At 33.4% G+C, this 19,789-nt stretch overlaps 1 protein-coding gene across 1 annotated transcript in view; it reads left to right on the top strand.

Annotated features, from left to right (window-relative positions):
* LOC113496605 (lachesin-like) overlaps nt 1–4,914 on the top strand; it is a 58,202-nt gene extending 53,288 nt beyond the window's left edge. The window contains exons 6-9 of the mRNA XM_026875876.1: nt 189–320; nt 1,702–1,830; nt 3,052–3,222; nt 3,459–4,914. Of these exons, the coding sequence (XP_026731677.1) occupies nt 189–320; nt 1,702–1,830; nt 3,052–3,222; nt 3,459–3,853 (827 nt within the window). The 3' untranslated portion in view covers nt 3,854–4,914. The remainder of the gene's footprint in view (nt 1–188; nt 321–1,701; nt 1,831–3,051; nt 3,223–3,458) is intronic.
* Nucleotides 4,915–19,789: the final 14,875 nt, after the last annotated feature.

Below are 19,789 nucleotides of genomic sequence, written 5' to 3'. Positions count from 1 at the left end.
ACAGATTTAAAGTAATATACTAAAAGGAAAGTTGTTATTAAAAAATGAGTTTTCGTTTAACCTTTTTTTACAGTCTTTAGGCTACTACACCAAAGCAAATGTATTTACTGCTTAACTCTGTAACAAACTTCCAATAAACTATACATTGCAGTTAACTAGCCATACTAATGATATATTTTTTTGTTCAGTTGTTGATAGCATCGTAGGCTCGACGTTGGCGCTGAAGGGTCTACAACGTACCGACATGGGAACATACCTGTGCATTGCCGCGAACGGAGTCCCGCCTACCGTGAGCCGACGTTACGATGTCGCCGTTCAATGTAAGTAACTTGAATTTACTAAAGAAATATACTGCGATAAGTAGTTGTGACTAGTTTTTTGGAGAAGAGAGATATGATATAAGACATGAAGTGATGTTTTGTAGGGAAAGAGATAACATAGTAGTGAATGATGGATTAGAAGGAAATGGAGCATCATTTTGTTCCATTCTACGTTTGTCCTTGAGCTTAATGAACATTAATTTAGGAATGCATGATTGACAGTAAAGTTTTCGTTTCTGATATGGCGGCAAGATCGAAACAGTATTCAAATCTTAGAAATAATACAAAATCATTAAACTAAAAATTTATCAGTCAGAATAACGAATACAGTAATTGATTTAAGACACAGTAAATAATTGAACGATAAAATATGCATAAAAACTCCTTGATAAACCATTCTGGCAAAACTCAAAAGAGTTCCTATACAAATGATTGTGTAAACCTCTTAAAGAATTTTCCTCTAAAGCTACGACAGGAAAATATTAAAGTACATTTTAAAATTATTGTATGAACAAACAACGTTGTGAAGTTACCTAAAAATATAGAGATTCAAGAATATAAACTGTCTAAGTTATCTCCTTAACAAAAGTGTCTGACTTTAAAGGCTTGAGTTAACGTAATTGAGTGGACTTAATTTCGACCTAGTTAAACTTTGTTGATCATTTCTTTTGTATGGGTAATTAGGTTTTCTTCTGTATACAGTTTTTACGTAACGTTGTATGTATTCTTAATGTTCTGAAGGTTGGGGAATGGTGCTTGGCATTTATTTTATTGTACATTTCCGTGTGTAGTCCGTGTTTTGTTTTATTGAAAACTGTTTTGTTTTTATATCAATAGGTGTTATGAATTGAACTGTAATTATTTGATTCGGGAAATAGGTTTATGTGATATCTGTGTTTTCGTCACTTCTTTGAACATTGAGTTGACATTGCCTAACTTACTACCATAAGGGAAATGTCGAATCTAACTCAGAGGGCCTTATATCCTTTAAAGTCCCGACAGTCAGTTTATTTACTACTACTGCTGATACACACAAATATGTGGTATTTTCAAGAAAATCAGATCAATCTAAGGCCTTATTGGAATTTCAATTTAGTATCTATGATTCTTGGGCGGGCTGCCCAAGACCGGGATGGTTGGCGCTCTTTGGGGGAGGCCTACGTTCAGCAGTGGACGGCGATAGGCTGAGATGATGATGATAATGATCTATGATTATTCATCAAATCAATGAAATTAAAGAAAATATCTCAATTGTATTCTGATACCTACTACAACTCATTAACATTTTCCTTTAAAACAAAACATTACTTCAAATCCCCAAATATTTCTTAAGTGAAAAGAAAAGCTTCCTTCCTTATGACGTCACGTTTTCTATACGCAGTCGAGCCGATCGTGCGAGTGAGTAGCCCGGTGGTCCTCCGCGCTACTGACATGCAAGTCACTCTCCAATGTTACGTGGAGGCCTCGCCGAAATCACTCAACACCTGGCAGCGAGGGAAGTCACAAACAGGTGAGTTATTGAAAATTGAGTAATAGTTATGGAGTTGAGTATTGTGTCTTCTTGCTGTTAAGTTACTATAGATAGATATTTAAGAATGTCGGGCAAAAGAAAAGGTCCCACGCTGGGCGCCAATTATAAATGAATAAAATAAATTAATTATTGATTAAATATGAATATCGTCTTTTAGAATATCGAAACATTAAAAGGCGTGTAAATGAAATTAAGATTAAATTTGGATTCTTTGCCAGCGATCTGGATTGCTTAGTTGGTAAATCTAACGATACGTTGAGTTGAGTAGTCACTGGTTCGAGGCCTGCCTGAGGTTTCAAGGTTTTCATACACAATGGAGGTCTTTCATAAGTATTGGAAATATCAACATTGGTTGAGTTTTCACTTTGTATTTCGAATGTGGTAAAAACACTCTTAATTAAGGATTCCGTGATAAAACTGATCCATGATTCGAATATTCAATTTAAATACGGAAAAACAAAAACGAAACGCAAACCGACAGTGTGATTTACTTAAAGAAGATATAGCGATGATTCATGGACAAGAATATGAGGCTTGGATGTAAATCTAAATCGTATACTCGCTTACAGGATTTATTGGTACTTGCTAGCAAGCGATATAGATCGTATTTTTACGTACGGTCAGCAACAAAACTCGGTTAACACAATCATATTTTCGACTAAACGCAATTCAATTGAAAGATTTGCTATTGTGTTTATATGTAACATATTAGACTTGACAACTAAAGGTAAATTATTATTATGGTAATATAAAATACTGGCACTTAGTAAATCAGAATTTGGATTTCCGACTTCTTTTGCTGACTGTACAACCTTGCTAGTAATATAGGTCGTATTTTACTATATTACAATAAAAGTTGATGTTATACGACAGAAACCAGAACTATATGCAGTAAACTGAATTTATTATTAATTCAGTTTACTATTAATAATTATTTATTAATAATTTATTTTTTTTAATATTTATTCTAGCCTTTCTTGATATCGCAAAGCCATGTATCGATTTACGACATCGATCGATGTTGAGATGGGTTATTCGATATACCCATATAGTTTAATCCATATTCAGTCGCTGACACTGATTATTTATCAATTGATTGGAAGCGAGAGTAATCCTTAAGTGATAAATAATTACGAATTCGTATGACAACCTATTTAAATGTAAAATTAGTTTAAAATATTTTGTTCTTTTTTTCTCAAGGTGGGAAGCTGCTGAACAGTTCAAAGTACGTGATATCCGAGGAAGTATTGAACGAGTATGCGTTGCGAATGAACCTCACAATCAATCGACTTAAGAAGAGCGACTTCGGTGAATATACGTGCTCAGCTTCCAACGGCTACGGGAGGGCTGAGGGCGTTATACTATTAAAAGGTAAAATCATTTATTATTAGATAACAGATATGACGATTAAATTATAATTTATAGTCATTGAATACCATAGCTAATGATTAAAAATATTGATAAATATAAATTTAAATTTAATTTTGAATTTACGAATGGTTATGTAATATTTAACATTTAATTAAAGTTTCAAATGTTGCCTCTTTTAATATTTAAAATGAAAATATAATTTTGGAGACTAATCAAACTCTTCTGTTCTTCAACAGAAGCGCCTCAAAGGACCACAACTACAACTACAACAACAACTACTACCACAACGACAACAACAACACCGGAACCGACAACAACTATTGTTGCAACCACGCGCCCGCCGAAGGTACACCTCAAGAAGCAATACAGAGGACAAACGCGGGGCAAGACGCGAGACCAAAACGCACTCGATCTCGACCCGCAAGAAGAACTCAACAACGCTTACAACTTTTACAACAACGCGATCAACCCGCCCAACAACACTCAACACGAGTACGCACAGAGGACCGAAACTCAGAAACTACGCCCCACTGGGCCACCAAGACAATACGTCGTATACAATAATACTAAAGAAATGAATGTTCCATTTCTTCCCATGTTCATATTACTACTAATAAAAATATTTGTATAGAAAGAAATTAGATTTCTAAAAAAAACATGTAGTGATAAAAACATGGCTGTTGAATTTTATATTTGTAAGTACGTATTTGAGGTTGTTGTAAACGTTTTAGTGGATCTCGATGTTAATATTGTTATGGTATCAGCAGTTATCGATAAATGAGTTCAGCCTTAATGAGTAAATTGAGACAATAAATGAAATTCTTAATCGTAAGGCTCGACTGGAAACTGCTTACGTAAGACTTGATTAATGCTAAGCGGAGAGAAGTACAATGAAAATCGACAATATACATTCTATGATGAAGTACGGTAAAGTATTTTTAGTTTAAAACTTCGATTCGCATTAATCAATACGTAAACAGATAATTTTCGAATTGCTATTAAAATAAATTACGCGAAAACATTTAAATTTTTTGATAATATCATAAATATCATATCAAAAAACCTATTTAATAAAAAAAAAACGGACGACTATTGGATAAGCGATGATACATCGATCGCATTTAATGAGGTTTTTAGAAACTCTGTTTAGCTAATATTTTATTATTCTCGCTTTACAATTCTAATTATACAGTAATAATGGAATGAATAGTAATAATAAATAAATAATTTGTGTTTATGAAGAAATGTATGATAATAAAAATAGCATTTAATGATACGTGACAATACGATTGTAAAGACAATAGTTGTAGATTTAAGAAACAAATGTAACAATAAAATAAACTAGATATTGTAATATACATTTTATTTATTATTTAATTAATTCTATTTCAGTGTTTTTTCTTTTATAACGACTGTATACTGTATATGCCTGTGACAACGAAAATGAATGACCAAAATGTATTTGATTTTGTACTCAATTTTGTATCGTTTTACAAAATAAGGCATGCTATTAATACAAAGTTTTCTTTTCTATACGTCATTGCTTTTCTGTGATTTAGATGTAATATTTATTTGTATAATTTACACTACTTTTATATATACTTTTTTAATGTTATACAGTTTTATAATCATGTTTAGTCACAGTCTGTTTAAAATACCAAAAGTTTTTTTTGTTAGTTTCTAGCGTATTCGATTTTTAGTTTAAAATAAAAATGTAAGAATAAAATTAGTTATTTTGTAACAAAAGAAAGTGTTAGGCGATAAAAATTGATAATCGTAATAATAAATTTATGTCTTCCGGATAGTATAAAGTAATGTATTCGGCTCATTCATGTTTATGAGTTAAAATAAAATATTTGTAGGGAAAGTTCCTTTTGGACTTTAGAATAACGTAGTATTATGTAAGTAACGAGAAAGAATTTATCGTAGGTATAGAGTTACGATGAAAATATAAAATGAATTTTGATAAGAATCGATTCTACTGTATAAATGAATGAACGCGTATTTAGTAATAATTATAAAAAATGAATATTAAAAATGTAGGTATCTCTATTAAGTTTTATTTCAGTAATATGACAGTCTTGTAATAATATTCTACTGGTTATATTGTAATAAGTAATTGTAGCAAGTTTCATTCCCTTTATACAACCCACTGATGAATTACCTAATTTTTAAATTGTGATATTTCCAGTTTTGCTTAGTATAATTCTGATACCTGAATATCGTAATCACATTTTGAAGAATGTGCTATCTTTTATGCTTTTTTTAATATCTGATACAGTTTCAAACCAAGTCCTTATAATTGTACAATAACACCGGAATGAAATTTACATCTATATTTTTTAGACAAAAAGCGATTCCCGTAAAGTTTATTAAATAAAATTCAAACGATTGTATTTGGTTTTGTAAATAGTTTTATATTTATTAATAAACTTTGAATAATAAAATATTGTTTTTTAAATAATTAATGACAATAAATATGACAATCATTGTAAATAATTGAATTCATGTTAAACCAATTGATTAGTATGAAATGCGACTATTTATCAATGTTAACTTTAAGATGTTGATATCATTTTATGACATTTTAAAATAAAAAATATAATCAAAGTAATATACGGATTACTGTTTATTTATTTATTTACCTTTTCCTCTTTTTTCGGATTTAAAATCATCGAATGACTCCTTCTGCTTTGGGTTGTGCAGCAGGGAGTGTCAAACTATGACTGACTAAAATCCACCCGTGTTGCTTTCTTTGCCCTTCGTGTACCGGAGCCACGGTAACCCTTTCGGATCATCCAAAAAGAGAATGAAGCGCATTCAATTTTTTCCTGAATATTCTTCTTTATTATGCGCACTTAATGATAACTGTATTGCTTCATATGCTTAACGTTTCAATGAGTAAGCAAGCTGATCAATACCAATTCCTTGGTGAGAGGCGTTACCCAGTGGTACAATATTTACTTCTAAACTACAAGAAGAACAATTTAAAAGTTGTAATCACCTAAAATTGTAGCTGCCATACAAAATTAAAACAGTTAACGAATGTTAATGTTACTTCAAAACTTTGAATGAAAACATGGCATATGGTATTTAGGAAAAGACTATCAATGAACATTAGCATGACATTATTTCTCAAATTGAGATTATAGGATTAGCAGGACTATTATCTAAACTGTAACAGCGAGTAATATGTTAAACATGATACCCAATGCTAAGAAACCTATCGGAGCTCATTAATTCTATTGCCATTCAATATTTTAGTCATATTTATTAATAAAGTGACGTTTATTTCTTTCGAAGTCATCTGAGGAAATCGCGAAAAGGCAGAGAGATAAAAAAAACAGAACACATTTACATAGTTTAACCAAAATGTGAATTTCGGCTAAGTCCATTAAGACTACAAGTAAACCTCCAAGATACGAGACAAAAACTACAATACAAGTATATAAAGAAATAGGTACACCAAAAATACATTTATACAAATAAGTTATTCCGCTTTCAAACACTTGGAGAACGATAAATCCCGATACGTCGCGTCGTGTTGAACAGAAATACTACAATACATGACGTAATACTATTGTAATGATACAATACTTGTGAGGATAGCTGCCAGTTGAGAACTAAAAGAAATACTTTTTAGGGTTGCCTGGGTAAAACTGGAACCCAATTACTGAAGCTCCGCGAGTCACCGCGTTGTATCTCATGAACTTTATTAACTAAACAGTTGATTTTGTTTCAGTTGATGTTTTTAGTTGCTGTTTTAATAACAAATATTAGAAATGAAGTTCGAGGGTAAAGCAACTGTTGTGACGGTCATAAATTTGTTATTGAAATTCATTCTGTTTCCAATTTTCTGTAAAGAAACAAGTGTCACATAATTTGTGGGTTTAACCCATTGATTTGTTTTTCTTTAGCCCTTCTGTAGGTCGATTCGCACTTGACCGATTTTTTTTAGATTACAAATGCTCCCTGTAGGCTAGACGTCTGTTGTGTGAATACCAAATGGTTTATGAAATAAAATTACTTGGTAACAGGAATCTGAATTGTTACTAACCAGAAATGTAAATTAGTTTATTGCAATATAGAAATAGAGAATAAAAAATATTTGTATTTTTTTTATTTGTCTGTACAATACTCATTAACGAAGAATTGCTTGAAAGTTTCAGAGGAATTGTGACGTAACGATTTCGCAAAATTTATACACATTCCATTTAAAGTGACGTCTCGCGTAACTTCCATGCACTGTTATTTGATCATTTTATGTTCGAAGAATGAACGAAAAAATACTGTTCATTACCTATTATTAACTTACCTTTGTCATTAAAAAATCGACTCATGGAACGAACTTAATCATTGTGTTGCCGACGATTTCAGAAACATTTAATTCACATGCCCGAACATACCCAGATACAGCATTCGATCGACATAAAAACGCCTACACGGGGACCGAACCCGCTAATTGTTGCGCTCATGGAGTTTGGTTTGGTGACGAGAACCAGTCCGCTATTTGTGCATTGAGTCAGTTAACTAATTTGGAAAATTGAAAAAAAAAGGAATTATCCCCATTTTCTTTGTTGTGTGATTTGAAGTACGAAATTGTAAAAGGCTTATAACATAGTAAGCGTCGGTACGAGAGACTATTTCCCCGAGAGCCCTATTTTTACGTGAGACAAGAAGTCGTAAAACATGATCCTCAGCTTTATTCACTAACTCGACTACTCGGTACCTACCATATGTAACATATGAAGTTACTTAACAAGATCCAATCGATCAGAGTAAATTCAATTCTATAATTTTATGGCTGATACGTGCGTAGGTAGAAATCGCCCTACACACCGAACACAGCCATATAACCTTTATCATTCGGTGTAGGAACATCAGGGAACTAGATAATAATTGATACTGGCTTTTCAATGAATGAAGAAAAAAAGTGTCTTAACTTATAACTTAATTAGAATTTCAATTGTGATTCAACACGTCATCGCCGGGTACATACCGCCGTCACGTCCTAACAAGTTCACCAGATTTATTTGAAAGTAATTTTCAGTGAGCATCTGGCAGTACGGTATGAGAGATTCAGCTGATCAATATTCTGGAAGTCGCCTCGAAGAACTGAGAAATATGTCAGTCTCTCAATCCGAATGCAAGTTATTTGTAAGCGGACTGTATTATTGAACGTACTTCGGTAAGGACGGATGATAAATTCGAAATCGATATACGTACAGAAATCTGAGACGCTTGGGGTTAAAATGAATTTAGAATTAGGTGGGTATCTTTTATTGGCAGCTTTATTACTTTGACGGAATATTAACTGAACGAGTGCCTGTCAACTTTAATATGAATATGGTAAACGTGTGCGATGTTAATAATAAATGAGAAACGGCCAATTGACGGATACAAATGGAGGCCCGGACGGTTTTCTATGTACAGTGTGGGTTAAGGGTTGATTCTTGTCTCTCAAGCTTACAAACTGTCGATAAACTTCGTTTTGTAATGAAAAAATAAAATAAAATATTAAAATTGAAAAGTCAACGTGGTAAATTTCTAAAAATAATTAGGGTTAGTTAGGATTTATTAGGATACTTTTGGATGAGCGCTTACACTTACCACTCAACAATTGATTATTTAGATATTTTTGCTGTGATGATTGCTAACTACGAGGATGGGCTTTTAATCCAGTAGTGAGTGACTCCAGATTGGGATCATGATGTTTGGCTGGTGATGACGGTGATCAACGGAGAATTTGTCTTTGCAGCGTGAAGTAAGAGGTTTTGGAAAAAAAAACCAGCAAAACATAAAAGTGATAGTGAAACCTTTTTCTTCAAAGACATAGATTATTATTCATTATTAGGGTATTTTGCACTACCGTTCATTCTTTTAAACCTAAGTTATAACAAGCTCTACCAACAGCTATGACATTTTTGCGGGGTGAATTGTCAAATAGTACTTTAATAATCAAAATCGAATCGGGCTTGATTGGAGTTCAAGCTACTGCAGAACTTATTTCCAAGTATTTTACCTATTCAGGGTTTCCTTGAATCACGAGCCTTGTTTTGAATAGTATCACTGCATCTAAATACAACGCAACGCTGGCATAGTATAACAAAGTTAAAACGTTATTACAACAATCCCGAGTGCCTCAAACCCAAGACGCCAGGTTGTAATGAAGAACATAGAGAAAAAGGAAGTGGTTCTGAGGTTACAAGCAGGTATGTGTTACTATTGGGAAATTATTAAACCTTAGCAAATATGTGTATACTTTTAAATATCAGTCTTTTTGCTTGTTAGAAATGCACAGCTAGAAAATGTTATTTTATGTGTATTCAAAACTTCAAAGAGATACAGTATCAGACGTTTAATTTATACCTTGTCACATCGTTAAGAAATGTTATTGGTGCATGTAAAAATGTGTCAGCGCTCTACATAGCATTGAAATGCCACTCTCTTCCATAACTGTCTTCTATAACTGTAAAAAGCTTAGGATATTTTTGTTGATTTTGGTTTAGTCGGGGAAATCCCAAAGGACACCCACTTCTTCGACGAAATAAAGCGGGTAGTGTGAGACCGGTTTTTACAGTACCTACACTAGTATGGATGGAAATCTACACTACAGCAATACTTCGGCACTTCCCTCTTTATCTATGCTCTACACGTTGCACGGCGCGACGGATTACATGCAACCACGATAACGTAACTCCTTATCAAATTATCTCCCCTTCCGGACTCCTTGAATATACAACGTTAATAGTTTCCAAGACATGCCACTATTACTCACATATGAAAATTTATAGCTGTCTCTATTAATTAAAGGTCGGAAAGCCGAAGTTTCTTAAACAATTTAGTGTCCCTCTACAAATATCGTGTGTTGGTTTTGGTTCCCATCCGAACTTGTTCAGTGGTTTGTTTTATTAGCTTTTCACGTAAATAGGACGGAATAATAAATAGCTTTTCAATATATTGAATATTTACGGTCTAATAGAGTTTGAATTTGTTTGTATATTAATGTGTTATATGAAAATTTGTGTGTTTAGGTTTTAAGTAGCTTGTTGCGTAAGTTAAATCAATTATAATAAATTGAGACAACACTTGTGGTTTATTTTTAACTTCGTAAGCTCTTGTAGGAAAGGTTTTGTAGTAAGTCTGAATAAATTATCTTCATTCCTGAAGGTTTTGACATGCCTTGACATTCCTGTTAAGGATTTAATTAGGACTACATATTATTTGATGTATGTAAAATATTCATTTTGCTTTTTTTTTCGCCTTTGCCTTGTAAATGCATCAACAGTGTAAACCCCAGTAGAATTTACCTTTTTTCCATTGTTGGATTTTTTTTTTTATCATTTTACCATTTTACGCTGTTCTTGCATAAACATAATATTTGTAAAAATTATATTGTATACATTTACTTTTAAAAAGAGTAACTTATGGAGTTTCTTGCCGGTTCTTCTCCATAAAAGTGACACTTTGGAACCGCGCAACTAGAGCCATCACCTTAACGTTTTGAAAGTGCCTGGAAAACGGTCTACTTGAAATAAAAACTTTTGATTTTGATTTTGATTATTTATTTATTTAAATATTACACTAATCTACCATTACAGGTTACTTAACCTAATGCGGTAGCTAGGAATAACCAAGGGCTAAGTTTTATGTGAACTAGGGTTTCAAAGATTGAATTATTATGCACATAGTTGCAGGTATAAATTCTAGCAACAAAATAAAATGTATAAAATAATATAACATAAAATACCTAACGCAAATAATAAAATATTCTAACAATTTTGTCTAGTCAGCATGGTGTTGAAAATTTATGCTAAATTACGTATTCATAAGTTAAACCCCTTAAATTATACCTTGACATTTAAGATAAAAAATACTTGTGACATTTAAAAATAAAATAATTCGTTCACACATTTCAATACTCCACGTATGTAGGTACAGTCGTATAAATTCATATAAAAAAAAACCGTTCTAGACCGGGTCCGAAAAGGTAAAAAAACACGATAGTTATTTAAATTTATTATAATAATAAAAATTAAGAAACATAAACTGTTCAAAATTTTAGGACATACGAACTTGTGACGTAACGCGGTAATTTCGTTTACAGAGCAGAATAAACATAGATATTCCATATTATTAACCTGACGGCTATTTTATTAAAAAAGTCTTAATATTTTTTTTAGGTTAGCCCAACACTCTTCAGGATTCTGGACTATTTTTATACCTCTAAATATGTAACAAATCAGAATCAAGAATGGAAACAAACTGGCGCGGGCGTGGGTAGTTTATCTTCCCGTACTAATCGGGCCCTCCGTTCGGGACAAGCCGTGATGTTTATAAGGGACAGACTAATCCACGTGTCACCTTAAATTAAATCTGATGTTCTATTTACGAAGACTTAAGTCCGCTACACACTTATCAATCTGTTGGCTACGATTTTGTGACGTCAGAAAGAAAAGAGAAAGATTGCTGTTTAAGCGATGTTACATTTTCTAACTCTATTAATGCAAGATATTTTAATAATCAATATTAGGTAATATTCGTTGGTAATGTTTTAAATTCGACCTCATCTCGTTTTATTAAATTTTCACAATTTATTCATGCTTGTAAAAAGGATTAATAAGTTATAAATATAGTTACTTCAGTAATTTCGTCTAAGTCTACTAATCCAATTAGAATTACCCGAAATGAAACCTCGTTTCGAACCTCTACAGATTTTTCTACGCTGAGTTCTAGTTCACAGTCTTTCAAATTGAAAATAGAATTCCACATATTGCATACTTAGTTAAAAATGATCAAGTTACCATATAAAGCCAATTTCTCAATGGGTACGCGGAATAACTGTATTATCAAGTAGGCAGACCGTGGCGGGCGCAGACATGAAATATAACGCACTTACCGTACCTCGTAATATTGCGTTCTCTTGCAATATGAAAATTTATTGCAACGTATGTGTTAGTATAGAAATAGATGGTTAACTAAGAAAAATAGCGAGCTAATAACTCATGTACTTACGTTGTCCCATTTTCGATTTTATGTACACGTTTCGAATATCAAAGTGTTACCGACCAGTGACGTATATTGTTTGAGGTTGTAATACTGTATGTTGTAGCCCTTTGAGTGATCGTGTGGTTTTTGAAACTGCCTTTTTTGATTCAAGTAGCTGTTATCGTGTTGATCAATCATTATTTCATTTAAAGGTTTTAGTAAAAGGAAAAGCTACAAAATTTTGTTTATGTTTTTTTTTTTAATATTTAAAACTGTTCTTGAACTGAACTGAACATCTCATGTTCGAAAATTATATAAATTTTATTAATAAGAAATTTAATTCAATTCTTGAACTATCGTCAGATACTTTTTATAATACAAGTAGATATTTAAAAGTATCTCGCTAATTTCGTGTTACAAATTTCTTCAAAAAACAAACCTATTTAATATGCTATTCCCATCGCTGCTTACAAGATAAATATTAATAGCTATACTCGCTACTCAGTAACAAGAACATCGAACTTACAAGCAAAAGTATGTGCAAACACCGCGGTCATGTCATATTTCCTGAGTAAACTCACACAACTCTGCAAAACAAACTCATATCAAAAGTTTAACAAAGTACGAGTAATTCGTTAGACTCGAGTGCAAAAGTCGTGCTTTATAAAGCTAATTAAGTGACGCATAATAAGCTTCAATTAGTGCGATGCCTATTTTATGACTTATCTCGAGGCTTTGTTTATGTCGACTTTATTATGTAACGGTCTTACCGGCTTGAGGTGAATGAAGTTCGCGTTGAAGACTTACCGTTAGGATTTATTTCTTAAAAAAAAGTTTGATATTGTAATTGCATTTATATAGAAATAACAAAAGAACCTCTTTTGTTATTATAAAATATTCTCCTTTAAGATTTCGGAAAATGTTCGAATAATCGAATTGTGATAAAATTAAATGTTGCCCGTGTTCATTTTCACAGCTTTCATGGAATTAGTTTTTAAATTAAACAACATTTATACGAGATTAATAAACATTTGAAACCAATGAACTCTAAATTCAAATTTTAAAACGGAAACTGCGTTCTAAAATTGAAAATACATACATTCATTGATATTTGTATTACCTGCTATTGACAGTGTCAAACATGTTTTTAATTTAAATATTTTATTATTCTTGTGTTAATTAAATAATTTGAATTTCACAGAAAATGCATTTAAATGTAGATAATCAAGTGAACCAGTACGTATCATTAAAATTAAGCATAAAATTAATTCCACTCAGCTTTTACGAATTATTATTTAAGAGAATGTAATGAGCGTTATTGGTAATCAGAATTACTTTGAAACTCAAAACTTTTCCATTGATAAACCAACAAATAAATATCTCATTAAAACGTAATAAAATGAACAAGTTGTAAAACTTCGTTGCGGTTACATTATTAAGTATTAATTAATACTACTCCACTTGACATTGCTAATGTCAGACGTCTGACTATGATGTCGCGATAAATCATAATGAATTCGTTGTTTATTCAAATTTTGAGATAAAAGCCGTGTAAGAGCGAATTATATTTGATTTGTTGTACAATTCTGATATTAATAAGTACATTTGTATCAATTTCGGAGGGAGTTATTTGTATGGTTTGTATACTATTCAGCGTATATAAATTTAAATCGCTTTGTAAAGCGTTTAACCCAATGAACCTTACACTTAAGTAAAACGTAAACGTGTCAATGTCAATAATCAAAACCAAACTGATAACCAAAATAATATGAAATAAATAATAAAAATAAAAGTACAAAATGCATCTAATTAAATGGACTTAAAGTTATAGAAGATACAAATCAATCATAGATTTTGAGAGTCTTGGAAACCAATTTATTCAGAGAACTCCAAGAAATCGCGGAATGACAAAAATTTAAAACATGGGAATCGTAAATAGTAAGGATTTCATATCTAGGAGAAAAGTGGATGAAGCAACAAGCAATTCCAGGAGGACCAATGATGGGCATGTGTATCAGGCTAACTTATTGCCTATGCATATCAGAATTATCAGAAAATTACATATTAAAACAGTTGCTGGAATTTAGACCTGCAACTATGTGCATAATAATTCAATCTTTGAAACCCTAGTTCACATAAATACTTAGACCTTTGTTCAGTCCAGCTGCCGTATTAGGTTAAGTAACCTGTAATGGTAGATTAGTGTGATAATTAAATAAATAAATAACTTACAAAGGTGGTATGTGTTCATATTTTAAAAGAATGTTCTGGAATTCTCGAGAAATGAACAGAAAAGTGCCCACAATAAATTGAAAACAAGTGTAAAACATGCATTCTCATCACGAAATTCTGAGTAGAGTAAAATAAAAAAGCATTTCGGCGAAGCTTTGTAACGTAAATGTTAGTTGAAAGTATTTTCTCATTATCCGTTTAAAAGATTACTGTGTAACGAGAACATTTTAAACGGTACTTTCTCAGTAGCAGCAAGTTTACGTACGGTATAACAGTGTTATTGGATGTTCTTGATGAATGAGACGCTTGCAGTGAAGGAAAATGAACGATTTCTGTGCAACGTGTGTAATACACTTGGTTGTAATTACGTAGTTATGTTTTGTAGTAGATAGGTGTTGTAGTTTTAGGTTGTATTGTGTGTCTTAATATCTGATTCTTTTTTTTTAAGATTTGTTCAAAAATTACGGTATTCCTAAAATACGTGATCTGTAATTTTTTGTGTTAAGCATTGTTGTCCGAGAGTTTTTTTGGGAACCCAATGCTTGTTGCTCATGATTGTAGTATTAACTAACTTTTTTTTCAAATACAGAAGAATTTTTCTAATGAAAAGAAAAAAAAACAAAGAAGCAACGGTAAAGGTAAAATGACACGAAAATGTTATTGTGTAGCGAATATAGTCGGAGTAGGTTAGAGAAAATCAGATCGGGTGGCAGTAATACAGGGTGTTAGATAATGTTTCCTCTAGGGAGGAATCCCACGGTCACTGATAACACTGGCCTCGGATTTGTCTCGATGCTCACCGTAATAATATTACGAGCGGTTATTTTGACCTTTGTCTACTTCTCGTGACGTCACACGAATGTTTACAAGTTGTGATTGCAGTTTATGAGCACTTGATTTAATATCTGAGTGAAAAGTGTGGGTAGTGGTGGGTTTATTGATTTAAGACTTTTTGTTGACAGTTTTAAGGTTCAATTTAGAAATGAGAATACTAAGTGGAGTGTACGGTAGAGTAAGTGGTGTAAGAGATTGTTTTCTTTATATACCTAAATACTTGTTATGTTGAGTTCTGAAAATTTAATATTCCATGTTAAAAGCTACATAAGAACAAATGTTCTACTTATATAAGAATCCACGCAATTTCATAGCAAGTGATACTCGTAACATATAAAATAAGGATTCTTGTGTAACGCAGCAACGAAGCCACATACACGGTTCGTATTTTGTTTTAAGTGCTTATACGAACTCCTTTTTTCCATGAGGAGCACTCGTAAACTAACGAGTATCCATGTCGTATTTCCTCAATATAGTATTATGGTATGATAATAGAGCGAGTCGGTGACATGAATCACAGGGCTCTTCCCAGGCGAGTCTTTGTATTCAGTTTGGCGGATGACGATAACCTTAATGTAAGCGCCGTCACGGCTGGTGGTCCGAAGAAGGATCGCTTTTGTCGTGGTCCCTTCCGCGCGCCCCATTCTTTTCTCTTTATACCGTTTCTCACTTGAGTAATTCGAGGACAATAAACATTTATTGTGCTCGTTTATTTGACAGACGATGAAGAAATATCGAATGAGTGAGTTTGTTATATTTGGCCGACGGCATCCATCCTGGTTGTTTAATGACCGCAGCATTACAAAGACTTTAGATATTTTGGCGAGAATTTTTATCCTTTTAAAGCGAAGAAAAAATATCCGGTCACTTTAAACCCCGAAGTTATTCCGAGTTTGCAAATTGTGTAGAGAACCCGCCGGCTCTCAGGAGAACGCTCGCGACGAGAGACATCCGCATTCGTTTTTGTGCGTTTCATTTTCTTGCAAAGAATGGATTTTACGACTTCCTCTTTTAATAATTAACTGTAAGCTTGGTTTATTTAAATAGGAAAAGCCGGAGTGACATTTTAAATTATGCCGCTACTTATTAATTATCCGCCAGATACATTAAGAACGAAAACGGAAAGAATATTCAGAAACAAAAAGGTAGTTGAATCGAAATCAATTACCCAAACAAAATGCTTAACAAAAACCACGGCCATAAAATCAGCACTCACGGTTCCATTCTTAACTCCAGCTAATCATCTTAACAAGGCACATAGGAGCGAACAACATGGGCCGGGCGCCCCTGCATTTGTATTCAGTTTGGCAGACTACGATAACTTTAATCCGGGTAAAGTGTCACCTTGAGTGGCTTACACAGAAAGAACCTTTGTCTGGGAGTAGGGTACTCTGACCTTCTTATTTTTTCCGTCAGGTTTTCCTCCATTGTCACGGGGTAATGTAAAATCCAGCCACTTAAAAAGCGAGCTTTTCGTCGGATTGCCGGGACCTAGACTATTGCGGCACTCTGTAGAGCAGTTCAACTTGATGGATTGTGATCGAAAGCCTCGTTGATCATATTACACACTTGGTCATTTAACGTTGCGATATATCAGCTTGGTCAGGAGATTGAAAAATACTATTTATTTTCTTATTTGCGCTGCGGACTGAGAAGGTGACGCGGCGAAAAAATATGGACAGGACCCTTTTAAAATTGAATTCCTTTAGGAACGTTTTTTTGCAAAAGGAGTTTTGTTAACCTGGCTATTTACTTACGTTGTTTCGTGGCTTAATAGAACAGTTCTTTTTGATGTCAATATTTATTCGTAACTTATTGAGTTGTAATTGCGGAGACAAAAGTTTCGACAAAAGGTGAGGAAATGATACGGTTCCTTTGTAAAAGTTGCAATGTACGTGACAAATCTTCTAGTTTCGACTTCGGATTGAAAACTGCGATAGAGTCGGCCCCGACGTGCTTCGAATCTGCTATTAGGCTCCCATTTAGAAATAGGTGCACAGACTTTATAGGTATAATATTAGAGTTGGCGAATAACGTAACTTACATTGTAGTCACGTTTCTTATGCGTCATTGTTGTAGTTACAATGCAATTACACTATCAAGTACTTATCTGAATTAACGCAATTAGATCAGTCAGTCAGGCGAAAACTAACTGAACTGAAAGCTAGTGAAATGAACACAATCGGATTCTGAAATGGTTTGTCTTACCTACACAGTCTTAGTACAATCTCTCACAGAATTATAAACACATAGATCTATTGTCACAGGCGTGGCCTCTCGTTCCATCAACTCGTCCATTTATAGGGGTCTACTGCATTGACATGGCTTAATTATTCCTCGCAGGATCACGTAAGTGACGTAATATAAGATTAAGGTACGACAGGTAGGTATTATACCCCATCCGTTTAAAATTCAACCTGTCAGCTTGTTTTTAAGCCGTGATAAACCTACTTGAAACAAAATAACATTGCGAACGGTGTGATAAAATGACACCCTTTGTTGTTATATGACAGAAAATGTTTTCTCAACTCTTTTGCTCGTGGCTGTATCTGAATTCCAAGTTAGCCAACTGTTAGCGAACTCTTATTGAAACTAAACCTAACTATTGTTTACATTGATTCAAGTGTAAAGATATGTCTAGCTCGTTTGTCTACTTATACGGAATTAGCGAACATGTTAGGCAACAAATGAAAAGGTTTTTACGTCAGTGATGCGAGGACCGCCAAACACAGAAAACCTTTGAAAAAAATGTAAGCTGATTTACCGTGGCTGGCCAGGGGCCTCTTGTGCCCGCTCGACCGGCAAATAAAGGCGACCAGACAAATGCTCGCAAATTGACTCGATGTTTTTCACTGTATTCCATATTTTTTACGCAAGGAGAGCATCTATGTAGTTGCTGAAACGTCAAAATAAAAACCCCGAAGATAATTAAAAAAACATCCATGTTTGCCAAAGTTAATTAAATTTCATACACATAATGTTTTTTTAAAACTGTCTTTTCATACGCTTTTATCACGTAATATAAAAAAATAAACCGATCCCAAATTTCCCAAGTTTACGCAACAGCTTTTACTCATTGATAATAATGAAAAGGGCGCCACTATTATATATTGAGAGGCGGTCGAGCTGATCCGTTAACAATTGAAATAAAGAAGTAACAAAGCGGACATTGAACGAACATTATACGATGAAAATCAAATAAGGAAAGGGCTTCATAAAAACCGCTTCATTACCGAGCTTGAAGGTATTAAGTCGCTACAATGACCAAATAAAGCTAAGATTACAAGTTAACCTCATGTTAGTCGGAAACCCCAATGATAAAGCATCTCAGGAAAATCGAGCCCGAGGAGGGTACACTAATCCCTCTTTAGCAAAAACGCTTCGTTCCAAAAAGTGATGGGCGGCTCACGAGGGATGGATCTTCATTACCCAACCGTGTTGTCAGTTAAGCCAAAGGGTCTCAGGATTACATACTACTTAATAAAACTTAAAAAAATGAGGACGTAATCGCTTACGCGTGTGACTCTGGGGTTTTAGTGAGAATATTTCACATTTACTCTCGAGAAATTCTTGTGAAAGATGTTAACTACACGCATGTATACTGCCCGGAGGGTGAATTCTTAAATCAAAGGCATTTGTTCGTAAAAATGTTGGGTTATTTAGTTATTACGTTGCTCGGGTAGAGTCGCGAGAATCAAGGGCTTCGTCATTGTTACTACAGAGTTCAGTGTGGTGGAAAAAGCGCTGTAAGTCATGATGACTCGACTATTAGGGGAACAGATTTTTATTTGTGCCGGTGAAACTTGCGGTGATAACGTTATCTTCTTTTTAATGGTCTATTTATACCATAGGAATTTTTTTGTGCTGTTAAAATAGATTAAAATTATTTTTTTGGTGTCGCCTTTATTGGATTTGAATATTGAAATATGGATTAGTTTTACTAAATCTCATACAATACGTTGGTTCACTATCAGAGTAAGTATATAGAAGTATATCAAGATTAAGTCTAGGTACAGTACGTCACGTGTTCCTAAGTCATGGATTAACTTGAGTTGAAGCACCACCCGTAAATCACTAGTGTAGTTTACTTGACTATTTTATACGAAGAAATTGTAATATAAATAATTCATACTTATATATTCTAGTACATTCTTATTTAGATCTTAAGGGAGTATAATTTATTTTACTAAAGAATATGAGTCTAAATAAGAAAGTTCTTACAAACGTGTTGCAATTTAGAAGTTCGTCATAATGCATTAATTAGTGCAAATGTAACGATATAATTTTAACAGTTATATGTGCGACTGTTGGAACGTGGTGTATTTCGAATTACCAAAGTTTTCATTGATGTACACGGCCGACACACTTGGACCGTTCCGCCGCATTGGATATAGACCCTTTGTTTCAAATTAAGTGCACATAACGAGGTTTTACGGCAGAATCGAAACCGTAATGGCTTCCAGAATATATTACAACAGCACAGGTGAAAATTTACGCTTATTCTCTTCAATAA

Source organism: Trichoplusia ni, chromosome 8 (assembly GCF_003590095.1).
Source record: "Trichoplusia ni isolate ovarian cell line Hi5 chromosome 8, tn1, whole genome shotgun sequence".
NCBI lineage: Eukaryota > Metazoa > Arthropoda > Insecta > Lepidoptera > Noctuidae > Trichoplusia > Trichoplusia ni.
Note: the sequence above shows the minus strand (reverse complement) of the source record. Positions and strands in the feature narration are given on the sequence as shown.